The sequence below is a fragment of the Pseudophryne corroboree genome, chromosome 5 (assembly GCF_028390025.1).
Source record: "Pseudophryne corroboree isolate aPseCor3 chromosome 5, aPseCor3.hap2, whole genome shotgun sequence".
Lineage (NCBI taxonomy): Eukaryota > Metazoa > Chordata > Amphibia > Anura > Myobatrachidae > Pseudophryne > Pseudophryne corroboree.
Genome location: NC_086448.1, coordinates 328,904,690 through 328,926,417, shown reverse-complemented (window position 1 = coordinate 328,926,417; position 21,728 = coordinate 328,904,690). Strand labels below are relative to the sequence as shown.

General features: G+C 48.1%; 1 protein-coding gene across 2 annotated transcripts in view; it reads right to left on the bottom strand.

Annotated features, from left to right (window-relative positions):
- DPY19L1 (dpy-19 like C-mannosyltransferase 1) overlaps positions 1 to 21,728 on the bottom strand; it is a 595,286-nt gene that overhangs the window by 208,507 nt on the left and 365,051 nt on the right. For both annotated transcript variants that reach the window (XM_063922533.1, XM_063922534.1), the window contains one exon: positions 7,742 to 7,843. In XM_063922533.1, coding sequence (XP_063778603.1) covers positions 7,742 to 7,843 — 102 coding nt within the window. The remainder of the gene's footprint in view (positions 1 to 7,741; positions 7,844 to 21,728) is intronic.

Here is a 21,728-nt window from a genome sequence, read left to right as displayed (position 1 = left end):
CTGCCTGTGCGATCATTTCAGTGCTTGTCGTTCCTGGTTGACGTCACAAACACACCCAGCGTTCGCCCAGGCACTCCCACCGTTTCTCCAGCCACTCCTGCGTTTTTTCCGGAAACGGTAGCGTTTTCAGCCACACGCCCCTGAAACGCCGTGTTTCCGCCCAGTAACACCCATTTCCTGTCAATCACATTACGATCGCCGGAGCGAAGAAAAAGCCGTGAGTAAAATTACTTTCATCATAGTAAAGTTACTTGGCGCAGTCGCAGTGCGAACATTGCGCATGCGTACTAAGCGGATTTTCACTGCGATGCGATGAAAAATACCGAGCGAACAACTCGGAATGAGGGCCATGGTTTTGTCCAACTGCTAACAATTTTTTTTGCTTCGATCAGCTCTGCATTACCCCCATAGTTTACTATATTGCACTCTAGCCAGATAGTGTGCGATACAGTGCAAAAAACTGCACCGTGTGTACCCAGCATAAGAACAGCTTTATTATTTTGTTTGGGAAAATCCCATGTTTGCATAGTCTTTACAGTCACCAGTCTCCTCAGATGTCAGGTAGAGATGTCCTACATCTCCAAGGCCTGGCTACAAGGTCTCCTAAGGAATATAAATTATTGCTCAATAACCTTTATTTCAGTCATCTTGACATTGCTTCCCAAGGGCCTTACATTCATACCGACAATACCACAGCTGGTTCTTAGATAAGCCCATCAGTTGGGCACTTGCAACCAGCAGCTCATGAGAGAAGCATCTTGCATTCTGAAGTAGGCACTAAGTATACTGTCTGAGCTGGTAGGCAAATGGCCTTCCAACCCTTTTGTTTTTTCAGGAACTTTTATAATCTCTAGCTCCTGGAATCAAACTAAATCAACCTATCTGCGCACAACGTGCCAGACCCAGGGATGTGCCACTGACCGCAGATTTTTCTTTAAAGGCATTGTTCATGAAACAAAAAGGTAATGCTGGCTCATATAGACCATGCACTCTTCCTCTTGTGTTTATCACGGGATTGGAAAATCTGCAGTACCTTGATGCGACGAACAGTGTTTTGTAACCAAGTGATTACAGTATATTTCTTTCTTATTTTCACCAAAAGGGGTCTGGAAAAAAACCTGTCAAATTTCTACCTTCTCATTGCTTGTTTTAGCTTTTGCAGGGCCAACTCCAAAATGCTAAGTCTTTCTACAAGGTTTCCCTACTGCTTCCCTTTACCTCCATGGCATCTGAATCTGGTTCTGAAGTTCCTGTAAGATGTCCCTTTTGCGCTTCCATTCTGTTCCTTTATGTTTTCTCACCTGGAAGATCACTATTGTTTCAGATCTGTAGGCATCTAAGCTGGTGGCTCCTATGCAGTTTTAAAACTTTTCTTCCATGAAAACAAGGAGGTCTTTCTTACAGTTTTCATTCAACCTAAAGTTGTGTCTTGTTTTAATTCGCTCAGGTTTACCATCCTTTGCAATGCATACCAACATATTCAAATTGTGGTCTCATACTGATACATTAGATGAGGGCATTATAGAATTGTAAAAGATAACCCTGTGTCCTCCTGCAGCAATTGATTTAACAAGAAGAAAAAATAGGATTTTGGTACTCACCGTTAAATCCTTTTCTCCTAGTCCGTAGAGGATGCTGGGGACTCCAAAAGGACCATGGGGTATAGACGGGATCCGCAGGAGCTTGGGCACACTAAAAAGACTTAAGACTGGGTGTGAACTGGCTCCTCCCTCTATGCCCCTCCTCCAGACCTCAGTTATAGGAACTGTGCCCAGGAGAGACGGACATTACAAGGAAAGATTTTTGTCTTAACTAAGGGCTACCAAATCACCAGCCCACACCATAAACATACCGTACAACCGGAATAACGCCAAACCAGATAACAGTATGCATAAAACTCCAGCAACCAGCTGCAACAAACCAATACACAAGTCGTGTATAACCGAACTTAACCAATAAGAAAATATAGAATGCAAGTAATAGTCCGCACTGGGACAGGCGCCCAGCATCCTCTACGGACTAGGAGAAAAGGATTTAACGGTGAGTACCAAAATCCTATTTTCTCTTACGTCCTAGAGGATGTTGGGGACTCCAAAAGGACCATGGGGATTATACCAAAGCTCCAGAACGGGCGGGAGAGTGCGGACGACTCTGCAGCACCGACTGAGCAAACGCCAGGTCCTCATCGGCCAGGGTATCGAACTTATAGAATTTAGCAAAAGTGTTCGAACCCGACCAAGTAGCCGCTCGGCAAAGCTGTAGTGCCGAAATACCTTGGGCAGCCGCCCAAGATGAGCCCACCTTTCTGGTAGAATGGGCTTTAACCGACTTCGGCACCGGCAACCCCACCGAAGAATGAGCTTGCTGGATCGTACTACAAATCCAGCGTACAATAGTCTGTTTTGACGCGGGATGACCAACCTTGTTGGCCGCATACAAAACAAACAACGCTTCAGTTTTCCTAGTAACAGCTGTCCTAGAAACGTAAACTATTAACGCTCTTACAACATCCAGAGATTTTGGAATCACCACTTCTTCCGTAGCTACCGGAACCACAATAGGTTGGTTAATGTGAAATGACGAAACCACCTTCAGTAGAAATTGTTGACGAGTCCTCAATTCCGCCCTATCCGCATGAAAAATCAAGTACGGACTCTTATGAGATAAAGCTGCCAATTCCGATACTCGCCTGGCAGATGCCAGCGCCAAAAGCATAACAACCTTCCAAGTGAGAAATTTTAATTACACCGTCCGCAAAGGTTCAAACTAGGAAGACCTGAGGAACCGTAAGACGACATCAAGGTCCCATGGCGCTACAGGCGGTGGATTGATATGCATTACACCCTTTACAAAAGTCTGAACCTCTGGGAGGGCAGCTAACTCTTCGTGAAAGAAAATAGACAAAGCCAAAATTTGCACTTTGATGGAACCCAATTTCAGGCCTGATTCTACACCCGCCTGTAAAAAGTGGAGAAAACGACCCAAGTGAAACTCCTCCGCAGGAGCCTTATTAACCTCACACCAGGAAACATATTTCCTCCAGATATGGTGATAGTGTTTCGCCGTAACCTCTTTCCTAGCCTTAATGAGAGTTGGAATTACCTCCCTGGGAATACCCTTACGAGCTAAGATCTGGCGCTCAACCTCCATGCCGTCAAACGCAGCCGCGGTAAGTCCGGAAACACGCATGGACCCTGTAACAACAGATCCTCTCTTAGAGGAAGCGGCCAAGTAAGTCCTGAAGATCCGGGTACCAGGCCCTTCTTGGCCAGTCTGGGACGACGAGAATCGCCTGAACCCTTGCTCGACGAATGATCCCCAGCACCTTTGGATTGAGAGGAAGAGGAGGGAACACCTACACCGACTGGAAGACCCACGGAGACACCAGGGCGTCCATCTCCGTGGCTTGTGGGTCCCTTGACCTGGAACAATACCTCGGGAGCTTCTTGTTGAGCCGAGACGCCATCATGTCTATCAACGGAATTCCCCAGCGTCTTGTCACTTCTGCAAATACCTCTTCGTGCAGAGCCCACACTCCCGGATGGAGGTCGTGTCTGCTGAGGAAATCCGCTTCCCAGTTGTCCACCCCCGGTATGAAAACTGCTGACAGTGCACTGACGTGGTGTTCCGCCCAGCAAAGTATCTTTGTGGCCTCCGCCATTGCCGCTCTGCTCCTCGTTCCGCCTTGCCGGTTTATATGGGCCACCGCTGTGATGTTGTCTGACTGTACCAGGACTGGTCGACCCTGAAGAAGACTTCTTGCTTGGAGCAGGCCGTTGTAAATGGCTCTTAACTCTAGAACATTATGTGGAGACAGGATTCCTGGAGCGACCATTTTCCCTGGAAATTTCTTCCTTGGGTGACTGCGCCCCAGCCCCGGAGACTTGCATCTGTTGTCAGAAGTACCCAATCCTGGATACCGAATCGGCGTCCTCCCAGGAGGTGATGAGCTTGTAGCCACCACAGGAGAGAAATTCTGGCTCTGGGAGATAGACTTATCTTCCGGTGAATGTGTAGATGAGACCCAGACCATTTGCTCAGCAAGTCCCACTGAAACACGCGGGCGTGAAATCTGCCGTATGGAATGGCTTCGTACGCCGAAACCATCTTCCCCAGAACCCGAGTACAATGATGGATCGACACACTCGTCGGCTTCAGAAGTACTCTGACCATCGTCTGCAATTCCAGAGCATTTTCTTCTGGAAGGAATACCTTCTGTAACTCCGTGTCCAGAATCATGCCCAGAAAAGGAAGCCGAGTGGTCGGAATCAACTGAGATTTCGGCAATTTGAGGACCCATCCGTGTTGTCGCAGAACCGATAGAGACAACTCTACACTTGTCAGCAATCGTTCCTTGGACCTCGCCTTTAGCAGGAGATAAGTGAAACCCCTTGTTTGCGAAGAAGAACCATCATTTCCGCCATGACTTTGGTGAAAATCCTCGGAGCCGTGGAAAGCCCAAACGGCAACGTCTGAAATTGGTAATGAGAATCCTGTATCGCAAACCTGAGGAAAGCCTGATGCGGAGGATATATCGGCACATGTAAGTAGGCATCCTTTATGTCGACTGACGCCATAAAATCCCGCCCCTCCAGGCTGGCAATCACCGCTCGAAGGGATTCCATCTTGAACTTGAAGACTTTCAAGTATGGATTGAGGGATTTTAGATTTAGAATTGGTCTGACCGAACCGTCCGGTTTCGGTACCACAAAGAGGCTCGAGTAGAACCCCTCCCCCCGCTGGGACGGGAACAATGACCCTCTGTAGACACAATTTTAGAATGGCCGCCCGGACCACCTCCCTGTCCGGAAGAACCACTGTTAATGCCGAAATGAAGAACCGGTGAGGGGGCATCTCCTGAAACTCCAGTTTGTATCCTTGAGACACTATTTCTAACACCCAAGGATCCAGGTCTGATTGAATCCAGACCTGGCTGAATACCTGAAGACGGCCCCCACCGGTCCGGACTCCCCCAGGGAAGCCCCAGCGTCATGCGGTGGACTTGGTAGCAGCCGGGGAGGACTTCTGGTCCTGTGCACCTGAGGTTGCAGGAATTTTTCTTCCCCGTCCTCTACCCTTTGAGGCGAGGAAAGACGAACCCTTTCCACGCCTGTATTTATTGTGACGAAAGGACTGCATTTGCTGATGTGGTGCTTTCTTCTGTTGTGTGGGAACATAAGGAAGAAAAGAGGACTTACCCGCAGTCACGGTCGAGACTAGGTCCGCCAGGCCGTCCCCAAACAAGACCGTACCTTTAAAGGGTAGAGCTTCCATAGACCTCTTGGAGTCGGCATCAGCATTCCATTGATGGATCCACAAGGCCCTCCTGGCAGATATCGACATGGCATTGGTCCTTGATCCCAAGAGACAGACGTCCCTTGCCGCGTCCTTCAGGTAATCTGCAGCATCCTTAATATAACCGAGAGTTAGAAGGACATTACCTTTATCAAGAGTATCCATGTCACTAGCTAAATTCTCCGCCCATTTAGCAATAGCACTACTCACCCATACCTACGCCACAGCAGGTCTGAGCATTGCACCCGTATTAGCGAAAATGGACTTCAGACACATCTCCAACTTGCGATCCGCCGGATCCTTGAGAGCTGCCGTGTCAGGAGACGGAAGCGCCACCTTCTTAGACAAACGGGATAGAGCTTTATCAACGGTTGGAGATGTCTCCCATTTTTCCCTGTCATCAGAGGGAAAAGGATACGCCATAAAAATCCTCTTGGGAATCTGCCATTTCTTATCCGGCGATTCCCAAGCCTTTTCACAAAGAGTATTCATTTCATGAGAGGGGGGAAACTTTACCTCAGGTTTCTTCCCCTTGAATAAGCAAATCCTTGTTTCCTGCACCGCAGGTTCATCAGAATCTGCAACACATCCTTTACAGCCACAATCATGTACTGAATACTCTTAACCAAACGTGGATGTAACGCCGCCTCAGTGAAATCGACCTCGGAATCAGAGTCCGTGTCGGTATCCGTATCCCCCACCTGAGTAAAAGGCCTCTTATGGGACCCGGATGGGGTCTGTACATGAGATAAAGCCTCCTCCATAGATTTCTTCCACACCTGGGTCTGTGACTCAGACTTATCTAACCTCTTAGATAAAGAAGCTACATTGGAATTTATTGTAGTAAGGAGTGCTAGTAAATCAGGAATCGGCTGCGTCGACAGTGCTAGCTCTAGCCCCACATCCCCACCTCCTATAACCTCCTCTGGTGAATAACATTCAGGTTCCGACATGTCGACACGCAGTACCGACACCCACAACACCCAGAACCGTCCCAGCAAGGTGACAGGCCCACAATTCAGCCCAGAAGAGGAGACAGAGGGAGTATGCCAGCTCACACCCCAGCGCCTGTATTGGGACACAGAAGATTATGTGTACCCAGCGCTGCCTTATAGTTCACAACTGGTACCCCACAGTGGCTCCCCACTGGAGATGCCCCTTATACTTGCAGAAAACGTGGAGGTCCCGGCAGCGTCTCTCCCTCGGTGCTGTGTAGGGAGAAAATGGCGCGCGAGTGAGCCGCGGACCGAAGATCCGCCCCCTTCCCGGCGGCTTCGGCCCGCCAAATTTTAACATACAAAAAATGCCCGGCGGGGGTCTGTAATAAAGTGCCTCGGCACCTACGATCTTTTGCCGGCTCAGTAACCTCAGTAACATGCCCCCCAGGGGCGCCCCCCCCCCCAGCGCCCTGCACCCAGTGACAAGCGTTGGTGATGTGTGTGTGGGAGCATGGAGCACAGCGTTACCGCTGTGCTTTACCTTCCGTCACTGAAGTCTTCTGCCGTCCTGAAGTCTTCTGTTCTTCTCATACTCACCTGACTTCTGGCTTCTGTGAGGGGGTGACGGCGTGGCTCCGGGAACAAGCAGCTCGGCGCACCAAGTGATCGAACCCTCTGGAGCTAATGGTGTCCAGTAGTCGAGAAGCAGAGCCTTGAAACTCACAGAAGTGGGTCTGCTTCTCTCCCCTCACTCCCACGCTGCAGGGAGCCTGTAGCCAGCAGGGCTCCCTGAAAATAAAAAACCTAACAAAAAGTATTTTCCTAGAGAAACTCAGGAGAGCTCCCCTAGTGTGCATCCAGGCACTCCTGGGCACAAAGTCTAACTGAGGTCTGGAGGAGGGGCATAGAGGGAGGAGCCAGTTCACACCCAGTCTTAAGACTTTTTAGTGTGCCCAAGCTCCTGCGGATCCCGTCTATACCCCATGGTCCTTTTGGAGTCCCCAGCATCCTCTAGGACGTAAGAGAAACAAAACAAAAAACACACCTAATTCTCTGTAATTCAAAAAGTTATAAACTAACCAATAATTGCAGAAAATTGATAAATCCTTACAATATTTTCATTTACATACAAATTCCTCAAAGTGGTTTCAACATTTGAACACTTCCAGTTATAGTTTTCAGGGAAGTAACAATCCCTACAGTTAAACAAGTTTAGCCATGCACTGTCACTGCTGACAGCGATGAAGAGAGAGAGTTTGCACTGAAAAATGGGCAGGAGATACAAATCTTCTTGCAATGTATATAAACAGGTTGGTGCAAAACATGTTTGCTACATGCAACAGCCCTAACTGCATGAACATCTAGTATGGGTTAGGTCTACCAGCTATCTGTGCAACACTTTGGTAATGGGGAAGATTGTATAGGATAAGGTCACTAGTAAAGATGCACTTGTGGGCAGTCCCTAAACAGCAAGAATTATCCAAAGGTGGACAAGGATGAAACAGTACCTCTGTCTCCATGAAGTCAAACTCCGGTGCACAGGTATACATCAATGTGTCGAAATCCTTGTAACTAGTAAACTTTGACTTGAGTATATTGAATATATGAGCCTGAAAAAAAGGTTACAGTTTAAAATGTACATATACTTCAAAACACACTATAATTAAAAATAAAAAATAAATAAAAAATGAAAGCAGCCTTTTTCAAGCGTCACCAGTAGGCTCTCCAATGGTCACTTACAATTACAATGTTTTTACTATGGTTTATAAAAATATAGTGGCTGCACTTAATAACCACTATAGCGATGGTACTAGCTAGACATTTTTCAGGAACTACTAACAGGTAGTAAGAAATATAAGTGTGCCACATCCTAACTGAATTACCAGTATAAAAACTAAAACAAAATAGGCCTGTGCTCGGTTTACTCATATTATAAATGAGTAAACTGGTACTAGTTTGTGGCAACATTAATGCCATATACTGTATGAATACATAGAAATACTTTGTTGCTTTTAACGCAAAACTGTACATCTAGGGGGTAATTCTGAGTTGATCGCAGCAGGAACTTTGTTAGCAGTTGACCAAAACCATGGGGGTCATTCCGAGTTGTTCGCTCGTTGCTGATTTTCGCAACGGAGCGATTAAGGCAAAAATGCGCATGCGCATGGTATGCAGCGCGCATGCGCTAAGTAATTTAGCACAAAACTTAGTAGATTTACTCACGTCCGAACAAAGAATTTTCATCGTTGAAGTGATCGGAGTGTGATTGGCAGGAAGTGGGTGTTTCTGGGCGTGTGCGGAAAAACGCAGGCGTGCCAGGATAAAACGCAGGAGTGTCTGGAGAAACTGGAGAGTGGCTGGCCGAACGCAGGGCGTGTTTGTGACGTCAACCAGGAACAAAATGGGCTGAGCTAATCGCAGTGTAGGAGTAAGTCTCGAGCTACTCAGAAACTGCTAAGAATTTTCTATTCGCAATTCTGCTAATCTTTCGTTAGCAATTCTGCTATGCTAAGATACACTCCCAGAGGGCGGCGCCTAGCGTGTGCAATGCTGCTAAAACCTGCTAGCGAGCGAACAACTCGGAATGAGGGCCCATGTGCACTGCAGGGGAGGCAGATATAACATGTGCAGAGAGAGTTAGATTTGGGTGTGGTGTGTTCAATCTGAAATCTAAATTGCAGTGTAAAAATAAAGCAGCCAGTATTTACCCTGCACAGAAACAAAATAACCCACCCAAATCTAACTCTCTCTGCACATGTTATATCTTCCTCCCCTGCAGTGCACATGGTTTTGCCCAACTGCTAACAAAGTTCCTGCTGCGATCAACTCAGAATTACCCCCTTAGTACTAAAAGCATGAGGAAGACGTTAACATACTGTATTTAACTAGATGTGATTACATTTTAACTGCAATTTAATTGTGTTTGAAGTATATTTGGTAGTGTAGGAATGTGCAGAAAATGAGGTACACTTGACACTGGGCTACAAGCTTAATTGTTTCAATATGCACATATTCTTCATGTTTTGATTTGTTAGGAAGGTAGTGAAAAGCACCAACAACAATTGTCTTTTTGTTTTGAACTATGATCATATTATGTCATTAGAGTTAAAAATAGGATTTTAATTACCTACCGGTAAATCCTTTTCTCGTAGTCTGTAGAGGATGCTGGGGTCCACATTACTACCATGGGGTATAGACGGGTCCACTAGGAGCCATTGGCACTTTAAGAGTTTGAGAGTGTGGGCTGGCTCCGCCCTCTATGCCCCTCCTACCAGACTCAGTTCTAGAAACTGTGCCCGAGGCGACGGACATCTTCGAGAAAAGGATTTTACACAGATAGTGGCGAGATTTATACCAGCTCACACACAAGGCAAACCAAGCTAACTAGCTTGAAACATCAGCAACGGCTGAACAATATTACTTACCAAGTAACAAAACAGTACTTAACCAAGAACTAAGCAGTACTGAACTAAGTAACCACTGTAGGATCATGAAGCGCTGGGCAGGCGCCCAGCATCCTCTACGGACTACGAGAAAAGGATTTGCCTGTAGGCAATTAAAAACCTATTTTCTCTTGCGTTCTAGAGGGTGCTGGGGTCCACATTAGTACCATGGGGATGTACCAAAGCTTCCAGAACGGGAGGGAGAGCACAGAGGCTCCTGCAGAACTGATTGACCAAACTTCAGGTCCTCAGAGGCCAAAGTATCTAACTTGTAGAACTTTTGCAAACGTGTTCGACCGAGACCAAGTAGCCACTCGGCAAAGCTGTAAAGCCGAGACACCCCAGGCAGCCACCCAGGAAGAACTCACGTTACGAGTAGAGTGGGCCTTAACAGACGTAGGGCACGGCAATCCTGCTGGAACCTGATCCAGCGAGAGATTGTCTGCTTAGAAGCAGGACACCTAAGTTTCTTGGGATCATACAGGACAAACAGAAAGTTCGATTTTCTGGGACGAGCAGTCCTCTTCACATAGATTTTTAGAGCCCTTACAACATCCAAGGACTTTAATGAAACTGAGGAGTCAGTAGCCACTGGCACCACAATAGGTTGGTCGACACAACCTTCGGAAGGAACTGCGGACATGTCCGGAGCTCAGCTCTATCTTCATGGAAGATCAAGTAGGGGCTTTTACATGACAAAGCCCCCAACTCCGACACACGTCTAGCAGAAGTTAAGGCCAACAAAGTGACAGCCTTCCATGTGAGAAACTTGGTCTCAACCTCCTGTAGGGGCTCAAACCAGTCCGACTGGAGGAACGGCAACACCACGTTAAGATCCCAAGGCGCTGTAGGCGGCACAAAGGGAGGCTGGATGTGCAGTACTCCCTTCAAAAAGGTCTGAACCTCAGGGAGGGCAGCCAACTGTTTCTGGAAGAAAATGGATAGGGACGAAATCTGGACCTTTACGGAACCTAATCTCAGGCCCATATCCACACCTGCCTGGAGGAAGAGGAGAAATCTTCCAAGTTTAAACTCCACCGTAGGAAACTTCTTGGATTCACACCAAGACACATACTTTTTTCAAATGCGATGGTAATGCTTTGACGTTACTCCTTTCCTAGCATGTATCAGGGTAGGAATAACCTTGTTCGGGATGCCCTTTCGAGCTAATATCTGGCGTTCATCCTCCATGCCATCAAACGTAGCCGTGGTAAGTCTTGATAAGCGAACGGCCCCTGCTGTAGTAGGTCATCCCGAACAGGAAGAGGCCTCAGCTCTTCTAGCAGTAGATCCAGAAGATCCGCGTACCAAGCCCTTCTTGGTCAGTCCGAACAATGAGGATTGCCTGAACTCTTGTTCTCTTTATCAGTTTTAGAACCCTTGGAATGAGTGGAAGTCAAGAAAACACGTATAACGAATGGAACACCCATGGAGTCACTAGGGCGTCCACCGCCATGGCTTGCGCCCAAAGATTTGTCACCTCCTTGAACACCTCCGGTTGGTGGCCCCACTCTCCTGGATGGAGATCGTGTCTGCTAAGGAAGTCCGCTTCCCAGTTTTCTACTCCCGGAATGAAGAATGCCGACCGCTCCAACGCATGTTTTTCTGCCCAGAGGATGATTGTTGTTACCTCTGACATTGCAGCTCTGTTCTTTGTTCCACCCTGTCGGTTTATGTAAGCCACTGTCATTACATTGTCCGACTGCACTTGAATGGCTCGATATCTCAGAAGATGGGCCAATTGGAGAAGACCAATGTAGATGGCTCTTAGTTCCAGAATGTTTATCGGCAGGCCGGCTTGCAGACTTGACCACCTTCCTTGGAAGGTTTCCCCTTGAGTGACTGCGCCCCAGCCCCGGAGACTTGCATCCGTGGTTAGAAGGATCCAGTCCTGAATCCCGAACCTGCGGCCATCCAGAAGTTGAGGTAATTGCAGCCACCAGAGGAGTGAAATCCTGGCCTTGTGCATGTGTAGATGACATTCCGACCATTTGTCCAGGAGATCCAGTTGGAAGGACAGAGCATGAAATCTCCTGTACTGCAGAGCCTCGTAAGAGGCCACCGTCTTCCCCAGAAGGCGAATGCACTGATGAACCGACACCCGTGCTGGTTTCAGGACATCCCGGACCATTGTTTGTATCACCAACGCTTTTTCCTCTGGAAGAAACACCCTCTGCACTTACGTGTCGAGGATCATTTCCAGAAATGACAACCTCCTGGTTGGTTCCAAATGTGATTTTGGAAGATTCAGGATCCAACCATGTTCCCTGGGAAGCTGGGTCATGAGAGCTAAGGACTGTAACAGCTTCTCCTTGGACGATGCTTTTATCAGCAGATCGTCCAGATATGGAATTATGTTCACCCAGTCTGCGGAGAAGAACCATAATTTCCGCCATCACCTTGGTGAATACCCTCGGTGCTGTGGAGAGGCCGAATGGCAGGGCCTGGAATTGAAACGGACAGTACAATAGGTCGAATTGTAGATAAGCTTGATGCGGCGCCCAAATTGGAATGTGGAGGTACACATCCTTCATATCCAGGGATACCAGGAATTCCCCCTCCTCCAGACCGGATATCACTGCCCTTAGAGACTCCATTTTGAACTTGAACTCCCTCAGAAAGGGGTTTAGTGATTTTAAGTTCAGAATGGGCCTGACCGACCATACGGTTTCGGTACCACGAAAAGGTTTGAATAGTAACCCTTGTTTTGCATCTGGGGAGGAACTGGTAGAATAACCTGTGCCTCCACCAACTTCTGGATGGCTCGCTGTAGGATAGACCTGTCTGCCGGCAAAGCTGGCAAGCCTGATTTGAAGAACCGGTGAGGAGGGAGATCTTTAAATTCCAGCCGGTACCCCTGGGACACAGTATCTTGTACCCAGGGATCCAGGCCGGATGACAGCCAGACGTGACTTAAATGTCTGAGTCTCGCCCCCACCGGCCCTACCTCCAGGCTATGCGGTCCACCGTCATGCTGAGGACTTTGGCGTACCTGAAGCAGGCTTCTGTTCCTGGGAACCCGCAGCGGCAGGTTTCTTGGATTTTGGCCGACCTCCTCTACAGAAGGTGTTGGATGGTTTGGCCAATCTTGTTTTAGCAATCCGAAAGGACTGTGATGCAGCTGAAGAAAAAGGTTTTTTCGTAGCAGGTGCAGTTGAGGGAAGAAAAGGTAACTTACCCGCTGTAGCCGTGGAGATCCATGCACCAAACGCTTCCCCAAAGAGAGCATGACCTGTGTAGGGTAGGGTCTCCACACCTCTCCTGGATTCCGCATCAGCAGACTACTGGCGCAGCCAAAGTCCCCTACAAGCTGAGACAGACATGGAAGATATCCCTGCAGCCATGGAACCCAGGTCTTTCATGGATGCCACCATAAATCCTGCAGAATCCTGAATGTTACGTAAAAACAATTCAACATCACTTTTATTCATTGTATCCAAATCCTCAAGTAACGTGCTTGACCACTTTACTATAGCTTTGGAAATCCATGCACAGGCAATAGTGGGACGCAGAATCGCCCCTGAAGCCGTGTATATGGATTTGAGCATAGTATCAATTTTGCGATCAGCCGGCTCCTTTAAGGCGGTAGATCCTGGAACAGGTAAAACCACCTTTTTCGAGAGTCTGGACGCCACTATGGGTGGGTTTTACCATTTTTTCCTATCCTCCTCAGGTAAGGGGAAAGCAACCAAAACCCTTCTAGGGATCTGGAATTTTTTCTCCAGGTTTTCCCATGCTTTCTCAAAAAATAAGATTTTACTCACCGGTAAATCTTTTTCTCGTAGTCCATAGTGGATGCTGGGGACTCCGTAAGGACCATGGGGAATAGACGGGCTCCGCAGGAGACAGGGCACTCTAAGAAAGATTTAGGTCTACTGGTGTGCACTGGCTCCTCCCTCTATGTCCCTCCTCCAGACCTCAGTTAAGGAAACTGTGCCCGGAAGAGCTGACAGTACAAGGAAAGGATTTTGGAATCCAGGGTAAGACTCATACCAGCCACACCAATCACACCGTTTAACTCGTGATACACTTACCCAGTTAACAGTATGAACAATAACAGAGCATCAGACAACCTGATGCAAACATAACATAACCCTTATTTAAGCAATAACTATACACAAGTATTGCAGAAGAAGTCCGCACTTGGGACGGGCGCCCAGCATCCACTACGGACTACGAGAAATAGATTTACCGGTGAGTAAAATCTTATTTTCTCTAACGTCCTAGTGGATGCTGGGGACTCCGTAAGGACCATGGGAATTATACCAAAGCTCCCAAACGGGCGGGAGAGTGTGGATGACTCTGCAGCACCGAATGAGCAAACACAAGGTCCTCCTCAGCCAGGGTATCAAACTTGTAGAATTTTGCAAAAGTGTTTGAACCCGACAAGTAGCTGCTCGGCAAAGCTGTAATGCCGAGACCCCTCGGGCAGCCGCCCAAGAAGAGCCCACCTTCCTTGTGGAATGGGCCTTTATTGATTTTGGAGGCGGCAATCCAGCCGCAGAATGAGCCTGCTGAATCGTGTTACAGATCCAGCGAGCAATAGTTTGCTTTGAAGCAGGAGCACCCAGCTTGTTGGATGCATACAGGATAAACAGCGAGTCAGTTTTCCTGACTCCAGATGTTCTGGCTACATAAATCTTCAAAGCCCTGACTACATCTAGTAACTTGGAATCCTCCAAGTCACGAGTAGCCACAGGCACCACAATAGGTTGGTTCAAATGAAAAGATGACCCCAACTTCGTCAGAAATTGCGGACGAGTCCGTAATTCTGCCCTGTCCATATGGAAAACCAGATAGGGGCTTTTACATGACAAAGCCGCCAATTCTGACACACGCCTAGCCGAAGCGAAGGCCAATAGCATGACCACTTTCCACGTGAGATATTTTAACTCCACGGTCTTAAGTGGCTCAAACCAGTGAGATTTCAGGAAACTCTACACCACGTTAAGATCCCAAGGTGCCACTGGTGGCACAAAAGGGGGCTGAATATGCAGCACTCCCTTTACAAACGTCTAAACTTGAGGAAGAGAAGCCAGTTCCTTTTGAAAGAAAATGGATAGGGCCGAAATCTGGACCTTGATGGACCCTAATTTTAAGCCCATAGTCACTCCCGACTGTAGGAAGTGAAGGAAACGGCCCAGCTGGAATTCCTCTGTAGGGGCCTTCCTGGCCTCACACCAAGCAACATATTTTCGCCATATACGGTGATAATGTTTTGCTGTCACGTCTTTCCTAGCCTTTATCAGCGTAGGAATAACTTCATCCGGAATGCCTTTCTCTGCTAGGATCCGGCGTTCAACCGCCATGCCGTCAAACGCAGCCGCGGTAAGTCTTGGAACAGACAGGGCCCCTGTTGCAACAGATCCTGTCTGAGAGGCAGAGGCCATGGGTCCTCTGTGAGCATTTCTTGCAGTTCCGGATACCAAGTCCTTCTTGGCCAATCTGGAACAATGAGTATTGCTCTCACTCCTCTTTTCCTTACGATTCTCAGCACCTTGGGTATGAGAGGAAGAGGAGGAAACCCATAAACCGACTGGAACACCCACGGTGTTACCAGGGCGTCCACAGCTATCGCCTGAGGGTCTCTTGACCTGGCGCAATACCTTTGTAGCTTTTTGTTTAGGCGGGATGCCATCATGTCCACCTGTGGCAGTTCCCATCGATTTGTAATCTGTGTGAAGACTTCTTGATAAAGTCCCCACTCTCCCGGGTGGAGGTCGTGCCTGCTGAGGAAGTCTGCTTCCCAGATGTCCACTCCCGGAATGAACACTGCTGACAGTGCTTGCACGTGATTCTCCGCCCAGCGAAGAATTCTGGTGGCTTCTGCCATCGCCACCCTGCTTCTTGTGCCACCCTGGCGGTTTACATGAGCCACTGCGGTGATGTTGTCTGACTGAATCAGCACCGGTGGGTTGCGAAGCAGAGGCTCCGCTTGACTCAGGGCGTTGTATATGGCCCTTAGTTCCAGGATATTGATGTGCAGACAAGTCTCCTGACTGGACCACAGCCCCTGGAAGTTTCTTCCCTGAGTGACTGCCCCCCACCCTCGGAGGCTTGCATCCGTGGTCACCAGAATCCAGTCCTGTATGCCGAACCTGCGGCCCTCGAGAAGGTGAGCACTCTGCAGCCACCACAGAAGAGACACCCTGGCCCTGGGGGATAGGGTGATCAGCCGATGCATCTGAAGATGCGATCCGGACCACTCTCGCATGGAACCTGCCGAAGGGAATGGCTTCGTATGACGCCACCATCTTTCCCAGGACTCGCGTGCATTGATGCACCGACACCCGTTTTGGTTTTAAGAGGTCTCTGACCAGAGTCACGAGCTCCTGGGCCTACTCCTCCGGAAGAAACACCTTCTTCTGGTCTGTGTCCAGAATCATGCACAGGAAGGGCAGTCTCGTCGTAGGAATCAGCTGCGACTTTGGAATATTCAGAATCCAGCTGTGCTGTAGTAACACCTCCCGAGAGTGTGCTACGCTGATCAGCAACTGCTCTCTGGACCTCGCCTTTATGAGGAGATCGTCCAAGTATGGGATAATTGTGACTCCTTGCTTCCGCAGGAGCACCATCATTTCCGCCATTACCTTGGTAAATATTCTCGGTGCCGTGGACAGACCAAACGGCAACGTCTGGAATTGGTAATGACAGTCCTGTACCACAAATCTGAGGTACTCCTGATGAGGTGGATAAATGGGGACATGCAGGTAAGCATCCTTTATGTCCAGAGACACCATAAAATCCCCCTCTTCAAGGCTCGCAATAACCGCCTGAGCGATTCCATCTTGAACTTGAACCTTTTCAGGTAAATGTTCAGGGATTTTAAATTCAATATGGGTCTGACCGAACCGTCCGGTTTCGGAACCACAAACATTGTGGAATAGTAACCCCTTCCCTGTTGAGGGAGGGGAACCTGTACCACCACCTGCTGGAGATATAATTTGTGAATTGCCGCTAACACTACTTCCCTTTCTATGGGGGAAGCTGGCAGGGCCGATTTGAGGTAACGGTGAAGGGGCATCATTTCGAATTCTGTATAGCCCAGGGATCCACCTGTGAGCGAACCCACTGGTGGCTGAAATTTCGGAGACGCGCCCTCACCGCTCCTGGCTCCACCTGTGGAGCCCCAGCGTCATGCGGTGGATTTAGTGGAAGCCGGGGAGGACTTCTGTTCCTGGGAACAAGCTGTATTGTGCAGCTTCTATCCTCTACCCCTGCCTCTGGCAAGAAAAGACGCACCTCGGACTTTCTTGCCTCTTTGCGATCGAAAGGACTGCATTTGGTAATACGGTGCCTTCTTAGGTTGTGAGGAAATATATGGCAAAAAATTTAACTTCCCAGCCGTAGCTGTGGAAACTAGGTCCGAGAGACCGTCCCCAAATAATTCCTCACCCTTATAAGGTAAAACCTCCATGTGCTTTTTTGAGTCGGCATCACCTGTCCATTGCCGAGTCCACAGGACCCTTCTGGCAGAAATTGACATTGCATTTATTCTAGAGCCCAGTAGGCAAATGTCTCTCTGGGAATCCCTCATATATAGGACAGCGTCTCTTATATGCCCCAGGGTCAGTAATATAGTATCCTTGTCCAAGGTATCAATTTCCTCAGACAGGGTATCTGTCCATGCTGTTACAGCACTACACATCCAGGCCGACGCAATTGCCGGCCTCAGTAGGGTACCTGAATGTGTATAAACGGACTTCAGGATACCTTCCTGCTTCCTATCCGCAGGATCCTTTAGGGAGGCCGTATCCTGTGATGGCAGGGCCACCTTCTTAGATAAGCGTGTCAAAGCTTTGTCTACCCTAGGGGAGGATTCCCAGCGTAACCTGTCCGTTGGCGGGAAAGGATACGCCATAAGTTACCGTTTGGAAATCAGCACTTTCCTATCAGGAGAATCCCAAGCTTTTTCACATAACTCATTTAACTCATGTGAAGGGGGAAAAGTCACTTCTTGCCTTTTTTCCCCAAACATATAAACCCTCTTGTCAGGGACAGGTTTTACCTCTGAAATGTGCAATACATCCTTCATTGCTATAATCATGCAGCGGATGGCTTTAGCCATTTTAGGCTGCAACTTTGCATCATCGCCATCGACACTGGAGTCAGAATCCGTGTCGATATCTGTGTCAACAATCTGGGATAGTGGGCGCTTCTGAGACCCTGTCGGCCTCTGCGCTGTAGGATCAGGCATGGGTTGAGACCCTGACTGTCCCAAGGCTTCAGCTTTATCCAACCTTTTATGCAAGGAGTTTACATTATCATTTAACACCTTCCACATATCCATCCAATCAGGTGTCGGCGCCGTCGGCGGCGACCCCACATTCATCTGCACCTGCTCTGCCTCCACATAGCCTTCCTCGTCAAACATGTCGACACAATCGTACCGACACACCACACACACAGGGGATGCTCTATTTGAGGACAGACCCCCCACAAGGCCTTTTGGAGAGACAGAGAGAGAGTATGCCAGCACACACCCCAGCGCTATATAACCCAGGAATTACACAGTAACTTAGTGTTTACCCAGTAGCTGCTGTATTAGTGATTTTGCGCTAAATTTATGTGCCCCCCCTCTTTTTTTACCCTCTTTCTACCGTGATTCTGCAGGGGAGAGCCTGGGGAGCTTCCTCTCAGCGGAGCTGTGGAGAGAAAATGGCGCTGGTGAGTGCTGAGGAAGTAGCCCCGCCCCCCTCAGCGGCGGGCTTCTGTCCCACGATTTTGTGCAAAATAATGGCGGGGGCTCATGCATATATACAGTGCCCAACTGTATATATGCTCTTTTTATGCCAGAGGTACTTAATTGCTGCCCAGGGCGCCCCCCCCTGCTTCTGGCTCTGCGAGGGGGACGGCGGCGCGGCTCCGGGATCGGACGACCAAGGGTGAGTTCCTGTGTTCGATCCCTCTGGAGCTAATAGTGTCCAGTAGCCTAAGAAGCACGACCTATCCGCAGTTAGTAGGTTTGCTTCTCTCCCCCTCAGTCCCACGTAGCAGAGAGTCTGTTGCCAGCAGATCTCTCTGAAAGTAAAAAACCTAACAAAATACTTTCTTATTAGCAAGCTCAGGAGAGCTCACTAAAGTGCACCCAGCTCTGTCCGGGCACAGATTCTAACTGAGGTCTGGAGGAGGGACAAAGAGGGAGGAGCCAGTGCACACCAGTAGACCTAATTCTTTCTTAGAGTGCCCTGTCTCCTGCGGAGCCCGTCTATTCCCCATGGTCCTTACGGAGTCCCCAGCATCCACTAGGACGTTAGAGAAATAGCATTTAATTCTTTGGACGCAGGGAAGGTTAGCGAGGCTTTCTTATTGTCAGTGAAGTAAGCCTCCTCAACCTGCTCAGGTGTTGTATCTGCAATATTCAACACATCCCTAATAGCCTCTACCATCAACTGCACCCCTTTAGCAAGAGATGCGGCCCCCCTGAGCACAACCCCATCACCGTCTGCCGTGTCAGAATCGGTATCCGTGTCATCTTGCATAATCTGGGCAAGAGCACGTTTGTGGGCACATACAGAGGGGGGCCCTGAGGTAACAGAACCGCACCAAACTGCCATAGAGTTCTGTAAAACCTGAGTTGCATATTCATTCTGTGCAACCCTAGTAGAAATCTGAGAAATCATACATTTGATAGAGGATAACCATTCAGGCTCCTTGCTGGTATCTGCGCTAAAACAGTGCAATCCCTGGACATCGCTATATGGAGACCCCAGACACTCCACACACACACACACACACACACACACACACACACGGATAGACAGAGTTTCACCACCAAGAATGGCAAGAGAGACACAGAGATTGGAGCCAACCCACACACAGCGCTTTCAAGGTATAGGGAGACCCCAACCAGCGCTGACTGAGCATCTTACACAGTCTGTACACAGCCTCCACCCCCTTCAACAACCCCCTGGTACAGTGAGAGATAGCTGGAGTTGATATGGAGGGACTGCTCTTCACTGACAGCGTTTCTGCAGGCATAAAAATGGTGCTGAATGCTGCTGGGTCCGCTCTGAGAAGCTCCGCCCCCTTAATGGCGTTGTCTTCCCATTCTTCTGGAGAGTATACTGGCAGCGATCCTGGGACCCCGACAGGCTTAGAGGTCAGTGTAGGGTGTAGGCGCTGGCTCAGGGCTCCCCTCACAGCACCGCACTATGTACCGCTGAGCCCCGGAGTGCAGTTAGTACTGCGATCTATACCCTGTTGCCGCCATCTTCACACCGGCTCTACGTTTTGCTAGGGGGGCCGGTGACTGACTTGCCACTGATCTTCTGGCTCTGTAAGGGGGTGGCGGCATGCTGCCGGGGTGAGCGATCCCCTGTGGCGGGGAACGTTCGATCCCCTCAGTAGCTCAGTGTCCTGTCAGCGGAGATAGTGGCTCAGACCCCGCAGGGCGGACACTACTCCCCCCCTTAGTCCCACGAAGCAGGGAGGCTGTTGCCAGCCGCCTCCCTGTAAAATAATAAACGCTAAAAATAAACTTTTACCAGAGAAGCTCTGTAGAGCTCCCCTAGCTGTGACCGGCTCCTCCGGGCACATTTTCTAAACTGAGTCTGGTAGGAGGGGCATAGAGGGAGGAGCCAGCCCACACTCTCAAACTCTTAAAGTGCCAATGGCTCCTAGTGGACCCATCTATACCCCATGGTATTAATGTGGACCCCAGCATCCTCTAGGACGTAACAGAAATTAGTAGTGATACAAGAGCTTCATAACTTGACGGTTAGTTTTGAATAGTTGACTGGTCTGACAAACCTAGATTTCGACTGCAACATGCGGATGGTAGGGTCAGAATTTGGCATAAGCCACATGAAGCCATTATGCCTTGTTAAATACAACAGCCTAACTGGGACTTTTGTGGACATTGAACATCACTTTTTGACAACCTACCTACCTATCTTTTAAAGGATAGTTTCATCAGGACAACAATGTCACAAAAACATCATCTGAAGCTGATTCCACAAATGTGACATTCAATTCAGTGTATTCCAATAGAATCCAGTCCCCAGAACTCAATTAAATAAATCACCTTCGGGATGTGGTGGAATGGAATATTTACAGTATGAATGTACAGCTGACAAATCTACAGCAACAGCCTGATGTTATCATGTTAACATGAACCAGAATCTCTAAGGAATGTTTCTGGGACCTTATAGAATCCACTTCAAAGAATTCAGGCTGTTCTAGAATGTGAAGGGGTCCTTTCCTGCACTACAAATGTGTACATTATACAGTTACAAGTGAGGGTTTATCAATAGCAAATATGTGAAGTCTTAGAGTTGACTGACATGGTAAAGTATTTTCATACAACGTAATATGAGTATTTATTCCAATTTCCCTTGCTACTATCATATTAAAGCAAATGGTTGTCCATCCTATGGCCTAAATCTCCTTCACGACATCAAAGTTCAGTACTCTGCAAAATATACTTTCCATTGTAACTGCAGTCTTGAAGAAACTAATAATAGGAACGTTGAATGACTAAGAAGTGTAAGGTACTGGATAAGGAAGTCTGCTAGGTTCAGCTCCAGAACTCCCTGAAGATATGAAATCCAATTTCTTCAGCATCCACTGCAGCTGAATCACACAGTAGTACACTTCCATCAGATATTCCTGATCATATGGCAGAAATAAAACTATCCGTCATACTTGTCAGTGGAGACAGATTTAAAATATTCAAAGTTACAATACTTTATTAAAAGATAGGAACATGCTTGCTAGTGCAACTCTCCTGGATACCAGATTCAAAGGAAGAAATGTTCAAAGATTGGTACTATAATGCTATAAAACATACTCTGCATGTTCTAATAAACATAATTAAAAAAAAATGTGTGTGTTACAACAGGACTTTGTGTCATCAGGTAAACATTCTAAAAAGTACTGATTTTTTTTTACTGAAAGAAATTTTTAAGGATTCTGTTAAAATTGTGCTCATCTTGTATGCTAATGTTTTTTCATGATTTGGGATTTATAGACATAAAAGGATAAAAATTTAGTTAAAAGATCACATGGAAGCTCACAAGATCAGGCACTGTGTTCCACACTACTTTTACTA